Below are 16134 nucleotides of genomic sequence, written 5' to 3'. Positions count from 1 at the left end.
AGGTTGGAGAGGTTGAACGTGATCTTGAATTTCTTGAACTCATCTTTCCCCTCCCATCTGCTCTGCTCATGTTGCCTGACTCAGTGCAAGGGCACTAGCTCCTTCCCAGTGGAAGGAGACATCCCTGTCTGATGTTCTGTCTGCTTCGCCTGTTAGACAGTACTCTGCTAGAGCAGACAGTCACATGCTATTCTTTCTGTATCTCAGCACCTAGCATGGGGCCTGGACCTTATTAGATGTGTCACAGAGTTTTGTTCATTCCCTGCAAGAGGATTAGAGGTACAAACTCTGTGAGCCCAAATACCCTGAGATTTGAATGTATTCTCTAGCCTTGTGTCTTACCCTGTATAAGAACGTCAAGTCTGTAGTCATAGACAGAATCTGACCTGGGAAAGAATGATTCACACACTCATACAATGAATGTTGATTTTATTAGGTGAGTCTGCTTTTATAAATCCAAGTAAATGAGGTTATAAAAATGAGTACCTCAAATAAAACAGCTCTTAATGTATCTCCTCTTTCTTCACACCACCCACTTTGGGAAGCACTGTTGACTGGAAGTACTCAATTGAATATCCCATTGAAGAAAGCCTTGTGACATTTGCTTCTTAAAAGCAACAGTAATAACAAAACTACCCAGAAGACAAGGGTCTGAGCTCCATCCCCCTCCTGAGTGTTTGTAGCCAAGGAAGACTCAGGAAAGAAAGCTGGCTTTTTTCAAGGTTTTATTTTAATTTAAAAGACATTGTTCGTGCAAAACTGTTGATAGTTCTTACAAAACATTCCTTCCGCATTCCTCTCAGGCTGTGATAATGCACGCTTTGAGTTCTCCCATGGGACTTTCAGCACAGCATCCTAGTGACTAGTTAGCTATACCTTGGAGCCCTCAAGACAATCCCTTGAAGAAAAGGGGCAGGCTCGCTGTAGCTGGAGTCTGAAAGCCCTCACAGGGCCTGGGACTGCTGTATGCAGCCTGCCTATAACCCTTAAGTTCATGTTCTCCTGTCACAGAACCCAATCTCTGCCTAACAGGAGTATCTTAAAGCTAAGAACGTTTTTCCATCACCAGGAAAATGCTTTTCCCCATCCACCAGGGATCCCTGAGCCAAAGCAGGTCATATTGAGGCCAACTCTGCCTGGAACGTGGGTTTCTTAAGCAGTGGGTTGCTTTGGTCACCAGTTCCCCGGTCCCTTCTTTTGTCTTCTGGGGGTCTGGCCATGGCTGGTGTTTTCAGCTCCTGCAGGTAAGCATCTTCATTTCTCTGTGATGTCTCCATATGGTGACCATGGGACTTGTTTATAGGCCACGATGCTGTAAGAATTGACCATAGAGAGTTACAAGAGAACAGCTGGAATGGCGTAAACGTGAAACTGCCCTCACAGGGTTAATGAGAATTACAAGCCAGGCTTTAGGCAAAATCATAGGTAGGCATTGACCAAGGTGTGCTGGTACACTGTGACCCACTTCCCTGCAGCTGTTAGCTAAAAGGAGCATGTTTACCACTTGCTTCCCCATTGTTCCTTTAGATAGAATCTCTGGGGGCCAGGCATGGTGGCTCACACCTGTAATCCCAGGCAGTTTGGGAGGTTGAGGCAGGTAGCTCACCTGAAGTCAGGAGTTTGAGACCAGCCTGGCCAACCTCGTGAAACCCCGACTCTACTAAAAATACAAAAATTAGCTGGGCATGGTGGCAGGTGCCTGTAATCCCAGCTACTCAGGATGCTGAGGCAGGAGAATCACTTGAACCTGGGAGGTGGAGTTTGCAGTGAGCCAAGATCACGCCATTTGCACTCCAGCCTGGGTGACAGACTGAGACTCTGTCTCAAAAAAAAAAAAAAAAAAAAAAAAAAAAGAAAGAATCTCTGATACTGGACCTTTTTACTTTACTTAAGAATTGCTTAAGGTTTTTCAGATCCTGAATTCCAGCAGAATGGCTGGTCCTGAAGACCCTCACCAAGGAACCAACTCAGCACAGGAATGCCGTTTCTTCATCTCCCTGTCCCATGATTTCACCCCTCACTTCTTGACCAATCAGCGATCCCTACACTAGCCCATCACCCATCCAGACCCCTTGGAAGCCCATCCCCAAACCTCCCTGGGAGGTGGGTTTAGGGTTTCCTCCCATCTCCTTGTTTGGGTGCTGTATATCGTTAAACATTTTTTTTCTGCTGCAACTCCTGCTGTTTCAGAGTCTGTTACTGTGCAATGGGCAATTGAACTTGGTGGTCCTGTAACAAAGGTGTGCCTTTTTTCCCCCCATCCATTAGACCATGTCTTTGTCACCGGTAGACTGAAATTTTTTATCCATTTATGGCATCAGAATGGTGCACTGAGTGGAGAGAGATTGTCTGAAGGAACTTCTCTTACTCCAGGTTCATTTCAGTCTTGCAAGCACTGAACTTCTCCATTTCCCATAACATTGCGAGCCCTTTGCATCCACATTTTTTTTTTCCTGGAATCCCTTTCCATCTCACTTCTGCCTGAGGATGAACTCCCTTCTATATCTCAAGATCAAGACTAAGCCTTTGCTAATTGCAAGCAGAATGAGCTGCCTCATCGGCTGTCTTTCCATAGCTCGTTTATCCATTACATTGTTTAAAATCATCTTAATAAATGGACACGCAGCAGTTAGGAGGTCTGAACTGAAGTCCTGGATCGGTGTGACTTAGGCATGTCCTTCAACCCCTGGCACCCTGGGCTTTCTCATCTGCTTGAGCTCCAGGATCTTCAGGTTCTAAGCTACAGCACAGCGCTTCTCGATGGATGAACAACACCTGGAGTTGCTAAAATGGGTTGCACGCTTAGATCCAAGCCTTTTAAGGGAAACTTTGTAGACACTTCCCAACACTCAGATTTCCCGCCTTCTATGAGTGCCAGTGCACTACTGGGAGGGGCACTGACCATACTTAAGACTCATTGTATTACAGGACTGGCAAGTGGAGAGTGAAGACTTGGAAGCAGCCAGCACAGGGCCACATGACCCTTGACCCCTGCTGTGGACCACTACAGCACAGCCACAAGGCGATGGCCAGCACTGACTTCATGGGTAGCCCCAGGCAGCTCTGGGGCGTGGGCAGTCAGCAGTGCTGACTTATTAGTCAGTGTAAGTCAGCACTGTGAGAGATGCCACACCCTCTGACAGGGCATGCATTCATTAAACAAATGCTTTTTGACTGCTTCTTATATGCTAGGATCTGTGCTGGACACAGAAGATACAGGGAGAGCCAAATAGCCATGGTCTCTGCCCTCAGGGAAACTTCAGTCTAGTGGGCAAGCATATTAAACAGCTAACCATGAACTCATCATCATTGCATTCTACAAAAGAGAATATAGGAAGCTCTGGGAGCATGTCACAGAAGGATCTAATTTAGATTGAGAGGGGTTAGGAAAATTCTCTTTGAGAAAATGGTGTTTCAGTTAAGACCACAACTAGTTGGGTGGGAAAGAGGTGTGGATGGAGAAGGGAGAAGAGTGGGAGAAGAGGCGACTGTGGCTGAGGGTTGGGGAGGGTGGTCAATTGCAGGAATAGGAGGCGAGAAAGGGTGGCCAGGCCAGCTTATGCGGGGCTTTATTGCCCATAGTAAGATGTTCATGTTTTGTTTTTGTTTTTGTTTCTTTTTTGAGACAGAGTCTTGCTCTGTCACCCAGGCTGGAGCACAGTGGCATGATCTTTGCTTATTGCAGCCTCAACCTCCTGGGCTCAAGCAATCCTCCCGTATCAGCCTCCCAACTAGTTGGGACTACAGGCATGCACCACCATGCCCAGCTAATTTACTAATTTTTTGTAGAGTCGGGGTCTCACTATGTTGCCCAGGCTGGTCTCAAGCTTCTGAGCTCAAGCAATCCCCCCACCTCAGCCTCCCAAAGTGCTGGGATTATAGGTTTGAGCCACTGCACCCAGCCAAACATTTGGGTTTTATCCTAAGAGCAATGAAAGCCAAGTACAGGGCTTTGAGCAGGTGATGACATGACCTGATTCACACTTTAAGGACCTTGCTCTGGCCACCTGCTGGAGAGAGGATGGGAGTGGAGAACAAGAGTGGATGTATGGAGATGGTTCAGAGGCTAACTCAGTCATCCAGGTGCTCTGGATTAGGGGGTAGCAGTAGAGAAAAAAAGAAAAGCGTAAGTTTGAGACGTATTTTGGAGGTAGAATCAATGCATTAGGCCTGATTGATTGGAGGTGGGGGGAGATGAAGGCCAGGGTGGATGCTGGTGACCCTCAGGTTTCTACCCTCGGTGGGTGGTGCAGCCAATGAATGAGATCATGAGATTGGAAAGACGGGAACGTGAGCAGGTTTAGGAGGGTATCAAGAACCCTATTTTGGAAGTTTAAATGGTAATGTGAACCTTTGGAAGTACTTTAGGTTGCTTAGAAAATGTAAAGTGAGAAGACAGCCCAGAACAGAACCCCAAACAATTCCTACATGGGAGGTTTGTACAGAAGAAGCTATCAGATAAATGGGAGAAAAACAAGAATGAGGTGTTTTGAGATCCCATTTGTCAATTTTGGCTTTTGCTGCCGTTGCTTTTGGTGTTTTAGACATGAAGTCTTTGCCCATGCCTATGTCCTGAGTGGTACTACCTAGGTTTTCCTCTAGGATTTTTATGGTATTAGGTCTAACATTTAAGTCTCTAATCCATCTTGAATTAATTTTCGTATAAGGAGTAAGGAAAGGATCCAGTTTCAGCTTTCTACTTATGGCTAGCCAATTTTCCCAGCACCATTTATTAAATAGGGAATCCTTTCCCCATTTCTTGTTTCTCTCAGGTTTGTCAAAGATCAGATGGCTGTAGATGTGTGGTATTATTTCTGAGGACTCTGTTCTGTTCCATTGGTCTATATCTCTGTTTTGGTACCAGTACCATGCTGTTTTGGTTACTGTAGGCTTGTAGTATAGTTTGAAGTCAGGTAGCGTGATGCCTCCAGCTTTGTTCTTTTGATTTAGGATTGTCTTGGAGATGCGGGCTCTTTTTTGGTTCCGTATGAACTTTAAAGCAGTTTTTTTCCAATTCTGTGAAGAAACTCATTGGTAGCTTGATGGGGATGGCATTGAATCTATAAATTACCTTGGGCAGTATGGCCATTTTCACGATATTGATTCTTCCTATCCATGAGCATGGTATGTTCTTCCATTTGTTTGTGTCCTCTTTTATTTCACTGAGCAGTGGTTTGTAGTTCTCCTTGAAGAGGTCCTTTACATCCCTTGTAAGTTGGATTCCTAGGTATTTTATGAGCTTCTGCACAGCAAAAGAAACTACCATCAGAGTGAACAGGCAACCTACAGAATGGGAGAAAATTTTTGCAATCTACTCATCTGACAAAGGGCTAATATCCAGAACCTACAAAGAACTCAAACAAATTTACAAGAAAAAAACAAACAACCCCATCAAAAAGTGGGCAAAGGATATGAACAGACATTTCTCAAAAGAAGACATTCATACAGCCAACAGACACATGAAAAAATGCTCATCATCACTGGCCATCAGAGAAATGCAAATCAAAACCACAATGAGATACCATCTCACACCAGTTAGAATGGCAATCATTAAAAAGTCAGGAAACAACAGGTGCTGGAGAGGATGTGGAGAAATAGGAACACTTTTACACTGTTGGTGGGATTGTAAACTAGTTCAACCATTATGGAAAACAGTATGGCGATTCCTCAAGGATCTAGAACGAGATGTACCATATGACCCAGCCATCCCATTACTGGGTATATACCCAAAGGATTATAAATTATGCTGCTATAAAGACACATGCATACGTATGTTTATTGCAGCACTATTCACAATAGCAAAGACTTGGAATCAACCCAAATGTCCATCAGTGACAGATTGGATTAAGAAAATGTGGCACCTATACACCATGGAATACTATGCAGCCATAAAAAAGGATGAGTTTGAGTCCTTTGTAGGGACTTGGATGCAGCTGGAATCCATCATTCTTAGCAAACTATCACAAGAACAGAAAACCAAACACCGCATGTTCTCACTCATAGGTGGGAACTGAACAATGAGATCACTCGGACTCAGGAAGGGGAACATCACAAACCGGGGCCTATCATGGGGAGGGGGGAGGGGGGAGGGATTGCATTGGGAGTTATACCTGATGTAAATGACGAGTTGATGGGTGCAGCACAGCAACATGGCACAAGTATACATATGTAACAAACCTGCACGTTATGCACATGTACCCTACAACTTAAAGTATAATAATAATAAATTAAAAAAAAAAAAAAAAAAAAAGAATGAGGTGTTTTGAAAGCCATGTGACAAATATCTCCCGAGGAAAGAGTGATCAACAGCATTAGGGGCCGCCGAGAAATCATGTAAGATGAAGGTGGCAGCAGGTCGACGGATGCAACTAAAAAGTCATTAGTAGCTTTAGTGAGAGTAGCTCTGGTAGAGTTGAGCACGGGGAATCAACTGAGTCAGATTGGAGTGAGTAGGAAGTGAATGGGAGTTGGGGAGTGAGACAGCATATGTGCAGACCCGCCTTGGGAGAACTTGACTATGAAGAGAAGGAGAAAGGGGGGAAGAGCATATGTCAGCTCTGGTAGAAGAATTCAGGAGAGAGTGAAGCAGTGGAGTGAGCTTTCTCAGGAGGTCGGAGAGGCCGCACCCAATTACCAGGTGCAATGCATGCAGTGGATGGGAGAGACGGTCTGGCTTCCTTCGAATCCTGTCTCTGCCACTTCCTAGCTCTGTACCCTTTGGCAAGTTATTTAATACCTTGGAGCCTGTTTGCTCACCTGCAAAATAGGGATAATAATAGTAATTACCACAAAGGATTGCTTGGGAAGATTAGTTTAAAAATATGAAATAAAGTAGTGCCTGGCACTTAGGGCTATTTAACAGTTTGCTGTTAAAAAAGCAAACTTAAAAAAAGAAGATGGATGCAAATGAACATATGACTGTGGATTGGAGAAGATCAGGTTATTCTGTTGTGATCATTTGGCTTTTTTTTTTTTTTTTTTTTTTTTTGAGACAGAGTCTAGCACCATTACCCAGGCTGGAGTGCAGTGGTGTGATCTCAGCTCACTGCAACCTCTGCCTCCTGCGTTCAAGCAATGCGATTCTCCCACCTCAGCCTCCCCAGTAGCTGGGACTATAGGCGCACGCTGTCATGCCCAGTTAATTTTTGTATTTTCAGTAGAGATGGGGTTTCACTATGTTGGCCAGGCTTGTATCGAACTCCCAACCTTGTGATCCACCCGCCTCGGCCTCCCAAAGTGCTGGGATTACAGGCGTGAGCCATTGTGCCCAGGCTGGCTTCTGTTTTCTCTATGAAGAATGAGGCATTAGTTAAGTTCATGTATATTGGAGGGCATGAGGGGAGAGGTTTGTAAATAAGCAGAACCTCACAGTTGTTGCCTCAGCATCTCCCTATTACATCTAAAGAGCAAACAGGAGAGGGCAACTTCTTACGGTGGCATGAAATTGGCTCACTTTGGCACCAGGAAGGGGTGCAGCCACAGCCCCCTGGGATTGCAGACAGGCTGGGATCTCTCCTGGCATCGAGGAAGAGGATGCTGATTGTGATCCAGTCCAGCCTCTGCTCTCTGAGTCCTCCTCTGCTCTGGCATGCCTGCCTGGGTTTTTATGTCATTGGAATGCAGCTTTTCTTCCTGTGGTTCGAAAGCTTTACTGGTCTTTCCTGTTGCTGTCCTTGAAGATTGATGGTACAGGCTTGGCCTCTCCTAGCTATGAAACTTTTTCAGGATCTCATTTCTTTAGTGACTTTGCGGAAGGGAAAGTAATGGAACCACTCCCTTTACACCAGAGATTCTCAGTCTTGGTTGTACATTTGAATCACCCGGAGAGCTTTTAAAATTTCCTATGCCCAGGCTGCACCGCAGATTAATTGAGTCAGAATCTCTGGTGGGTGGGATCCTGATAGCAGTCAATTAAAATCTGGCTTTGTTTGCACGTGTCTCTCTATTGCTAAATGTCTACAACAGAGGGAAGCAGTGTGCATAAGTGCCTTATGTGCATAAGCACTCAATCTTACTTGTATTTTCCCATTACTTCCATTTGTCTCTTGATGTCTTTATGACACACATGAACTAGTAACACTCATTTCCTTTTGTTGATTTTTGGGTTTTGTTTAGGTTAAAGAGACTACATTAACCAACTGCCCATAAAATTGGACTGGATCATTTTCAAGCGGGCAAAAACTACTCATCGTTTACTCGTTTGGCCGCAGGCTGGGACTCCTGAGAAGTTTGCACTGCATGGTAGCTCTAGCTAAAATCCAACCCATTCAGCCAGGACTCATACGAAAACAGGAATACATGAAAAGTCCTTAGGGTTGGACAGTTCGAAGACAGAGCTGGCTCAGTTTGCACCTTAGGAATGAGACCTGGTCATGCCCGCTGATCCATAAATTCTCTCAGCTATTTGGTCTTCCTATCTTATTTTTCTTAATTATGAAATAATGCAAAGAGCCCTAATGATTGATGGCTCCTGTCCTAGGAAGCTCAACTTTCCATTCAGGCTGAGATTTGCAATATGATGTGATGTGAGAATTCCAAAAGGGCTTTATCACTGTCCCCTTGAACCTGCCTTCCTTTATTTTCTACTCTGCTGCCTATTATACCACCATTACTGATGTGTAGAGTCCTCATGTGCTACTAGGCAGGTCCCTTGAAAATGCACATCTATATCAAATCCTTGTGCCTTACTGTGGATACATTTATTCTGTGGATATATATATATATCTCCACAGGAATACATATACGTATATATAAATCTCCCCACAGTATTCCTTTCTCATGTAGCAGCAGTGGTAGGAGCATGAGAGAACCTCACTTCAAAGGAAGTGGTAAAAGGGCCTAACAGTCTAAAGAGAACAGTGCTGTCCCATATGGGAACCTCAACCCACATGTGGTTACTGAATACTGAAATGTGACTTGTCCAAATCGAGATGTACCATAAGCATAAAATACATACTAGATTTCAAAGAGTTCGTGTAAAAAAGAAGTGAAATATCTCACTGACACATTTTGTAAATGGATTAGATGTGGAGATGATATTTTGCATGTCAAATATGTTATTAATATTAACATTAATTTCACCTGTCACTTTTCTCTTTTTAAAATGTGGCTACTAGGAAACTGAAAATCACACATATGGCTTGCATTTGTGGCTGCTTCTGTATTTCTGTGGGACAGGGCTGGTTGAAGACAGAACTATTCCAAGCTGTCTTTCCATTTTGTTGATGACCTAGGCTAGTGGTCTCCATAGGACCAGACGTCCTCCTGCCTCTTATCTCCAACACTTGAGTGCTCTGATATTACAAATGAGACAATTCCCCCAGGGAAGTCAAGGGAAGGCCCTGTCTGGAGCTCACACAGTCCAGTCCAGTGGCCGGGAGATTTCAGTGGCACTGAGCACAGAGCCCTGTGAGGGCATGGGGAAGAAACTGTGCTCTGAAATGAGGTCTGATGACTTTCACCTAAAGGCAGCTGAACAAAAGAGGTCTGATGGTTCATGAAGGTTTCCAATCACAGCCTCTAATTATAAGGAAGTATATGGGACTTGTATAAGTAGTCATTACAAAACTGCCAAAGAGTGAGCCAGTGCCTAATGACCCTGTTTCTTACTTGTGATTTTGAGGAATTCCCAAATGGCCAGATTTTTAGTGTGGGAAACAGGAGGACTTTTTCTTTGTGCGAGAGCCTACTCAGGACCCACTGCATAAATGCTGAAAATAAATAATGCGGTGATGGTGGGCTGGAGAAGGTCCAAGATTCCTTGACCTAAGCATCAGGGTCCCAGCCCAAGCAGCAGACGCTGCTCCCATCCTACCTAATTGGGATGATGGCCAGGAAGGAGAGAAAGGAGGAGAGAGCAAAGCAGGAGCCCACAAACATGTCCATGGTGAGCTGATAGATCTTGTTGTACAAGGTCGATGTCACCACGCCAGTCAGAGCCAAGGACAGCTGCAGTATGACAAACACCTTTCCTGTGGAAGGGACAGAGGTTACTCAGGAATGCCTTGCTGTGCCTGCCTCACTCTCCATTAGCTGAGTCTCTGGAGAGCTCTTAGGGGACCCTTCCTTCTTACTCTCTCTCTCTCTCTTTTTAGAGACAGTCTCACTCTGTTGCCCAGGCTGGCGTGCAGTGCCACAATCCTGGCTCACTTCAGCCTTGAACTCCTGGGCTCAGGCAATCCTCCTGCCTCAACCTCCCGAGTAGCTGGGACTACAGGCATTTGCCACCATGCCCGGCTAATTTTAAAATCTTTTTTGTAGAGATGGGGTCTCACTATGTTGCCCAGGCTGGTCTTGACCTCCCAGCCTCTAGCGATCCTCTCACCTCGACCTCCCAAAGCACTGGGATTACAGGCATTGAGCCACTGCACCTGGCCCCTTCTCAGTCTGTGTGTGGCTCAATTCGCTAGGAATCCTGCCTCTATCTAGTTGAATCTTCCCAAGGCCTGTGGATGATAGAATCCTTCTTTGTGGCTTTTCAGTGACTGACTTTCTAAGTCACTCCCATACCCCCGTCTCCACTCTCTGTGCCCTGGATGGAAATCAGTGTTTCCAGTGTCTTCAAAGATGCTTCTGGAACTGCCTCAAGTGCCTTCTACAGGTCTGTGCCTCATGCTTCGCAGCTCTGAAACAGCCCGGGCAGAAGATTCCAGAGAGATTCCTTTCACTACTCACCATAAGAGGAGCCCTTTATGAGTTTGGACATAGCTGATCGGATGGTTGTGACGGGGATGAGAGCAAACAGCATGACGGCTCGAGCTGAAAGAGATCACACAGGAACACTCCTTGCTGTAGCCCAGCCTGGGCCAAGGAGGAAATTAGCAAAAGCCTCTCTTAGAACCCCCATCTCCCCACAATCCGAATGTGGCTTGACCTGGAAGAAGTCATTTCTCTGCTGGCACACTAGCACCCTCCCTTGACCAGTCTGTGACCCTCTGAGGTCTGATGCTGCTGTGTGTGCCGCATATCAGTCTACAAGGTGGCCGGGCACAGTCGACATGGTGACAGATGGTGAAATGTATCTTTACTGGTGGAATTAAGTGATCACTAGGGAAGTGGAACTGGTGCCACCAAAGGGACACAAGGCCCCTTTCCTTGTTTCTCCAGGAGAGAAGTGTCTGTCCTTGACATTAGTGAACATCTCTGAGAGATGGTCCCAGGAGCTTTGGCAAATTGCCTTCAGCAATGTGTCCCATGAACGCACCCACTGCATAGCTCTCAAGCTCTATTGATTATCCAGATGCAATGTGTGTGTGTGCGCGTGTGAGAGAGAGAGAGAGAATGTGAGAAAGAGACAGATACAGACAGACGGCCAGGCACAGTGGCTCACGCCTGTAATCCTAGCACTCTGGGAGGCCGAGGCGGGTGGACCATCTGAGGTCAGGAGTTTGAGACCAGCCCGAACAATATGGTGAAACCCTGTCTCTACCAAAAATACAAAATTAGCCAGGCATAGTGGTGCATGCCTGTAATCCCAGCTACTCAGGAGGCTGAGGCAGGGGAATCGCTTGAACCCAGGAGGTGGAAGTTGCATTGAGCCGAGATTGCACCATCGTACTCCAACCTGGGCAACAAGAGTGAAACTCCATCTCAAAAACAAAACAAAACAAAACAAAACGAAACAAAAACACAAAGAGAAACAGAGAGAGAGAGGTGGTGGGCAAAAGGGGAAGGGGATACTCTGTCCTATGCTGTTTAATTGAGAACTGACCAGAGGTTAGCTTACCATTTTGTTAGGTGTTTCTAAGATGTGTGACCTGCCTGGGTCAAGAGCCAGCCTCAGATAACTGTCTGAAGTTGTTTTTCTGATATGATAGCCACTAGCCCCATATAACTATTTAAATTAAATAAAATAACATAAAATTTAAAAATCTGTTCTTTAGTTGCACTAGCTACATTTCAACTGCTCAGTAGCTACATGGAGCCAGTGGCTTCTTTATTGGACAGAATGGATAGCAACTATTTCCATCATTCTAGAAAGTTCTGTTGGAGCATTCATCTTGAGCTTTCTGCTTATAGTTGTCTACCTGTGTCCTCAGATGGAAACTTAATGCTGCTTCCTTGGGGAATTTATTACACTGGTTGTGGAAGGCATTTATCGAGTAATTTTACGCATTTTTAAAAAGCCCTTGCTTGACTCCAAATGATTTTAATTAAGGCATCTTTTCAGTAGAATTACTTGAAATTCCACCTATCCATCTTTTTTTGTTTGTTTTGTTTTTGAGACAGAGTCTCGCTCTATCACCCAGGCTAGCGTGCAGTGGCACAATCTCGGCTCACTACAACCTCTGCATCTTGGGTTCAAGTGATTCTTGTGCCTCAGCCTCCTGAGTAGCTAGGATTACAGGTGTACACCACCACACCTGGCTAATTTTTATATTTTTGGTAGAGATAGGGTTTTGCCATAATGGCTAGGCTGGTCTTGAACTCCTGGCCTCAAGTGATCCTCCCACCTCCAGCCCAAATTGCTGGGATTACAGACCTCTGTGCTCCACCTTTGAAATTCCATCCCTTTAAAATGGAAAGGGGGGGTGGAGGAAGAAACCCAACTCCATCTCCTCTGTTGACTGCCATCCTGAATCCTCCCCTACTGACTCCAGGTACCACTGACCACACCTCCTTGACTGCCCAGAACCATGAACACCACTCTGGTAACATTTCATTCTCAATATAGATAATTAACAATATATTACAGATAAACTCAGGGGCATATAATCTTGTGTCCCTTGTGCCTCCTGGGTAGCAGGTTCAATCCCTGGTGCTGAGCTAGGCCACCCAGACCATGGCATCCCTGGTGTCAGCCGCATTATGCAGAGGGTCAGCAATGTCCTGCCTCCCCAAGAATGATAGACTCACCAATATAGAACATGTATGTCTCTTTCACAAAAGCCAAAAGGAGGGCTCCTGACCCAAAGGACACCATCCCAATCATGATCATGGTGGTGTCCCGGAAGCAGCGGGAGAAGACCAGGACACCCAGGAAGCTGGTGATGAAGATGGTGTACCCTGAAGCCATACCATAGCCCACCTGCACTTGGTTCCAACTGAGAGGCTCCCTCAGCACAAAAAGAGGGATCACGTCCACTGTGCCCACCACCGCCAGGTCATATATGATAGCACCCACAAAGAGCAGGGCAATGGTGGTTTTATGGGGTTTTGCTTTTCCAGGAGATGGAGGGTGACCCACTGCACACTGTTTGTCCAACTGATCAGGATCCAGGGTGCGGTATGTGCCTACTGTGCCAGACACGGTATCCGCCGGGGGGAGCTCCTGGCTGGGTTTGGCCACCGACTCAGGGACCTTTAGCACCAAAAGGCTGTAGAGCAGAGCAAACGAGGCACAGCTCACGCTGCAGGCCGTCAGTATCAGGCCCTGCCCAGAGTGCCCAGCCATCTGCTTGAAGAGATGCCCGGAAGCCATGCTGCCGCAGAACCCCGCCAAGCCCAGGATCAGGTCAATAAGGATGAGGCGCAAGGAGCGGCGGCCCTCGGAGGAGCCCAGCGATCCCAGCGCCATGACCCCGGACCAGAAGGCGGAGAAGCCGCCGAACAGCCCGTTCAGCGCCGCCGCCCCGTACAGCACCTCCACTGGCCAGTCCAGCAACACCTTGAGCAGCAGCCCGAGGCGGGAGAGCAGGAAGCCCAGCAGCGACATGCAGATGGAGATCTTGCGGTGGTAGCGGTCGCTGAGCCATCCCAGCCCGTAGGCGAACAGCAGGGGCGACAGGCCCGCCACGAGGTTGTAGATGATGTAGAAATTGGAGATGGCTCTCTGCTGTTGGTCCTCTAGAGCCCCCCGGGGCGACGGGCTGGCGCTGTGGTTGGAGGAGCCTCCGGTTCCGTAGGACGCCTTCACCACGAGGAGTAGCCCCGCGTCGTACAGGGAGGCAGCCATCTGGGACGAGGCCACCACGGGCTCAACCCAGGTCCTCGGGTGGAAGCGAGGCAGGTGGCCCCTCAACGGGCAGGTGACCTCGGGGCTCATGTGACCTCTCTGATGGGGGATCGAGGGGCTTTCTGGTTGCAGTGACAAGGAGATACTCCCAAATTCGGCTGCTACGGCGGCGGCTCAGGGTTCAGTCCGGGAGCGCGAGTGAGTGCCGTGAGCCGGGGTGCGCGCCCGAGAGTGGCGAGCGGAGCCAGGGCACGCCACGCTTGTGACAGCAGCCAGCCCAGCAGCCGAGTGACCTCCCAAGTGACGCCTCCTCAGGCCAGAAGAGGCCGCGTTCCGGCCCGCCCTCGCCACCTCAGGAGGAGTAGGGCTGGCGACAGTCCAGGGAAGCCAGGCGCGGGGGAGCGCACGGCGAGTGTCGGCTCCTGGTGCCAGCACCCCCAGGGCCGCCGGGTCACGCTGCTCCTGTGAGCGCGGCCGCCTGACGGGGCCGAATTTCCCCACAACCAGGCGTGCCCGGACCTCCCGCGGATCGCTGGGGACCCCGCACCACCAGGGCAGGGGCGGAGACCCAGCTGGAAGGAAGCTCCCCCGGACTGGCTCAGGGAGCGTTTCCAAATTCTCCCATCCCAGGAAGGCAGGTTTCCGTGAGGAGTGCGACGCCTAGGACTCTGCCTAGGATAAGTACCGGGGTGTGAAGTTTTATTTACAGATTTAATGCAACAGGGACCCATGTGCTATAGACAGCTGGGTAGCACTTTGAGAGAAGTAAAAACTTGGGAGCCGCTAGGTCCAGGCTCTTCTCCAAGCCAAAGGCCTCTTAGAGAAGAGCCCTGCTTGGTACACCTGCATTGGTGGGCCTGGTGCATGGGCCTTGTCCGGAAGGCTCCTGCCTCAAACCGCAGGGCCAAGGGAGAGATGGCAAGATCCTGCCAGCCCTAGATGTCCCCCTAGATGATAAAACTGGACTCTTGGGCAGGGGCTTGAGCCCCCTGGAAGGGTCAGAGTCACCAGGGTCCTCTTTATCCGAAGAGTGCCCAGGTCCCTTTCTGCTTCTTAGTAGTCACTCTTCTGTCTGTGGGCTCACTCCCCTGGGCTGGGCTGAGACTTCCACTTCCCAGGTGGCCTCGCTTCCTGTTTCGGTACATACTTCTGCAAAGAGAACCAGGGTGATGGATGGTGCAGGGGCCAAAATGTACCACGGAGCATGATCTGTTCCATGGTCAACCCCAGGGATGGAGACTCAAAGCACACAGGCTTCCTGCTCCTCTACCCACAACCCAGCATAGCTACAGCAGCGTGGATAATCAGGAACCCAAAGGCATGAAAGGGAGACTCAGGTCTGCAGGGAGAGCTTAAAACGCCACATGGATAATATACTCATGTAGGGAGGAGGGACTGGATTCCAAATGATTTAGCGTAGCTATATGCTCTTTTGGTAGTGTTTAGGTGGGCTATAATCTCCTTCCCTGCTACCCTCAACCTCCAGCATGGCCCAGCCTCCTCGTGTCTAGGCCGGAACAACTCTGACTTCTGCAAATAGAAAGACACACCTAGTCTTGCCCTTCAATATGTGCCCCGTGGATCCGGCCCAGCAGCCCATTTCCTTCTTCCTCCCCCTCACCTAGGGCCACCTTAGGAGATACTGAGTTCACCCAACCCAAGCCTGGCTCTCCCACTCCATTCTTAGTTTTTCCAGAGGCTACAGCAAACAGTCCTAACACCTTGATCTTATGAGAGGTGGAGACTCCAGAGGATGAGTGGGTTATGGGGCCAGGTGGTATGCAGCAATCAAATATGGCCATGAGAACAACCTGAGCCAGATGGACCACTCTGGCCACTTGATCAAGGAGTCTGTCCATTCTAGGGCTCTAGACTGTAGGGACCAGCCCTTGTCATCTCTGGGAGGATCTGTGGTATTTCAGTTCTTCCCATCGTCTTGGGAAACCAGGGACATTGGAAGGGTCTCTGAGAGATTCACATCAGATCTAGGACAGATCTAGTGGGAGCTGGGTGAGATTATCCTCTGCCAGCCAGCCCTAGGACTCCCCAGGCTTCTGAGTTCTCTGGCCTGGAAATGAACTAGACACAGGGTAGTTAGTGTCTCTCCCAGTTTAGGCTACTGTGGGTTGGATTATATTCTCATCATGTCCCCACTTCTCGCTCCATCTCTGAATGCAGGCCCCAGGTGAGCTAACACCTGATTATCCTCTGCAGCCCAGGCGAGCTAACAGCTGATTATC

At 48.0% G+C, this 16134-nt stretch overlaps 1 protein-coding gene across 3 annotated transcripts; it reads right to left on the bottom strand.

Annotated features, from left to right (window-relative positions):
* Positions 1 to 711: 711 nt before the first annotated feature.
* SLC46A2 (solute carrier family 46 member 2) lies at positions 712 to 14366 on the bottom strand. 3 transcript variants are annotated; one of them, XR_007719763.1, is made up of 5 exons: positions 12856 to 14366; positions 10675 to 10758; positions 9815 to 9971; positions 5072 to 5242; positions 1228 to 1312 (listed from the first exon to the last, which is right to left on the bottom strand). XR_007719763.1 is itself a non-coding variant. In XM_050761017.1 (4 exons), exons 1-4 carry the CDS (start codon positions 13982 to 13984, stop codon positions 1255 to 1257), a joined length of 1428 nt encoding a protein of 475 aa, XP_050616974.1. In that variant the 5' UTR covers positions 13985 to 14366; the 3' UTR covers positions 712 to 1254. The 3 variants fall into 3 exon arrangements, 2 of the variants coding, with proteins under 2 accessions (XP_050616974.1, XP_050616975.1); XM_050761017.1 differs by lacking the exon at positions 5072 to 5242 and having other exon boundaries at positions 712 to 1312; XM_050761018.1 differs by lacking the exons at positions 5072 to 5242; positions 9815 to 9971 and having other exon boundaries at positions 712 to 1312.
* Positions 14367 to 16134: the final 1768 nt, after the last annotated feature.

Source organism: Macaca thibetana, chromosome 15 (assembly GCF_024542745.1).
Source record: "Macaca thibetana thibetana isolate TM-01 chromosome 15, ASM2454274v1, whole genome shotgun sequence".
Classification (NCBI taxonomy): domain Eukaryota; kingdom Metazoa; phylum Chordata; class Mammalia; order Primates; family Cercopithecidae; genus Macaca; species Macaca thibetana.
This window is presented reverse-complemented; position numbering and strand designations above follow the sequence as displayed.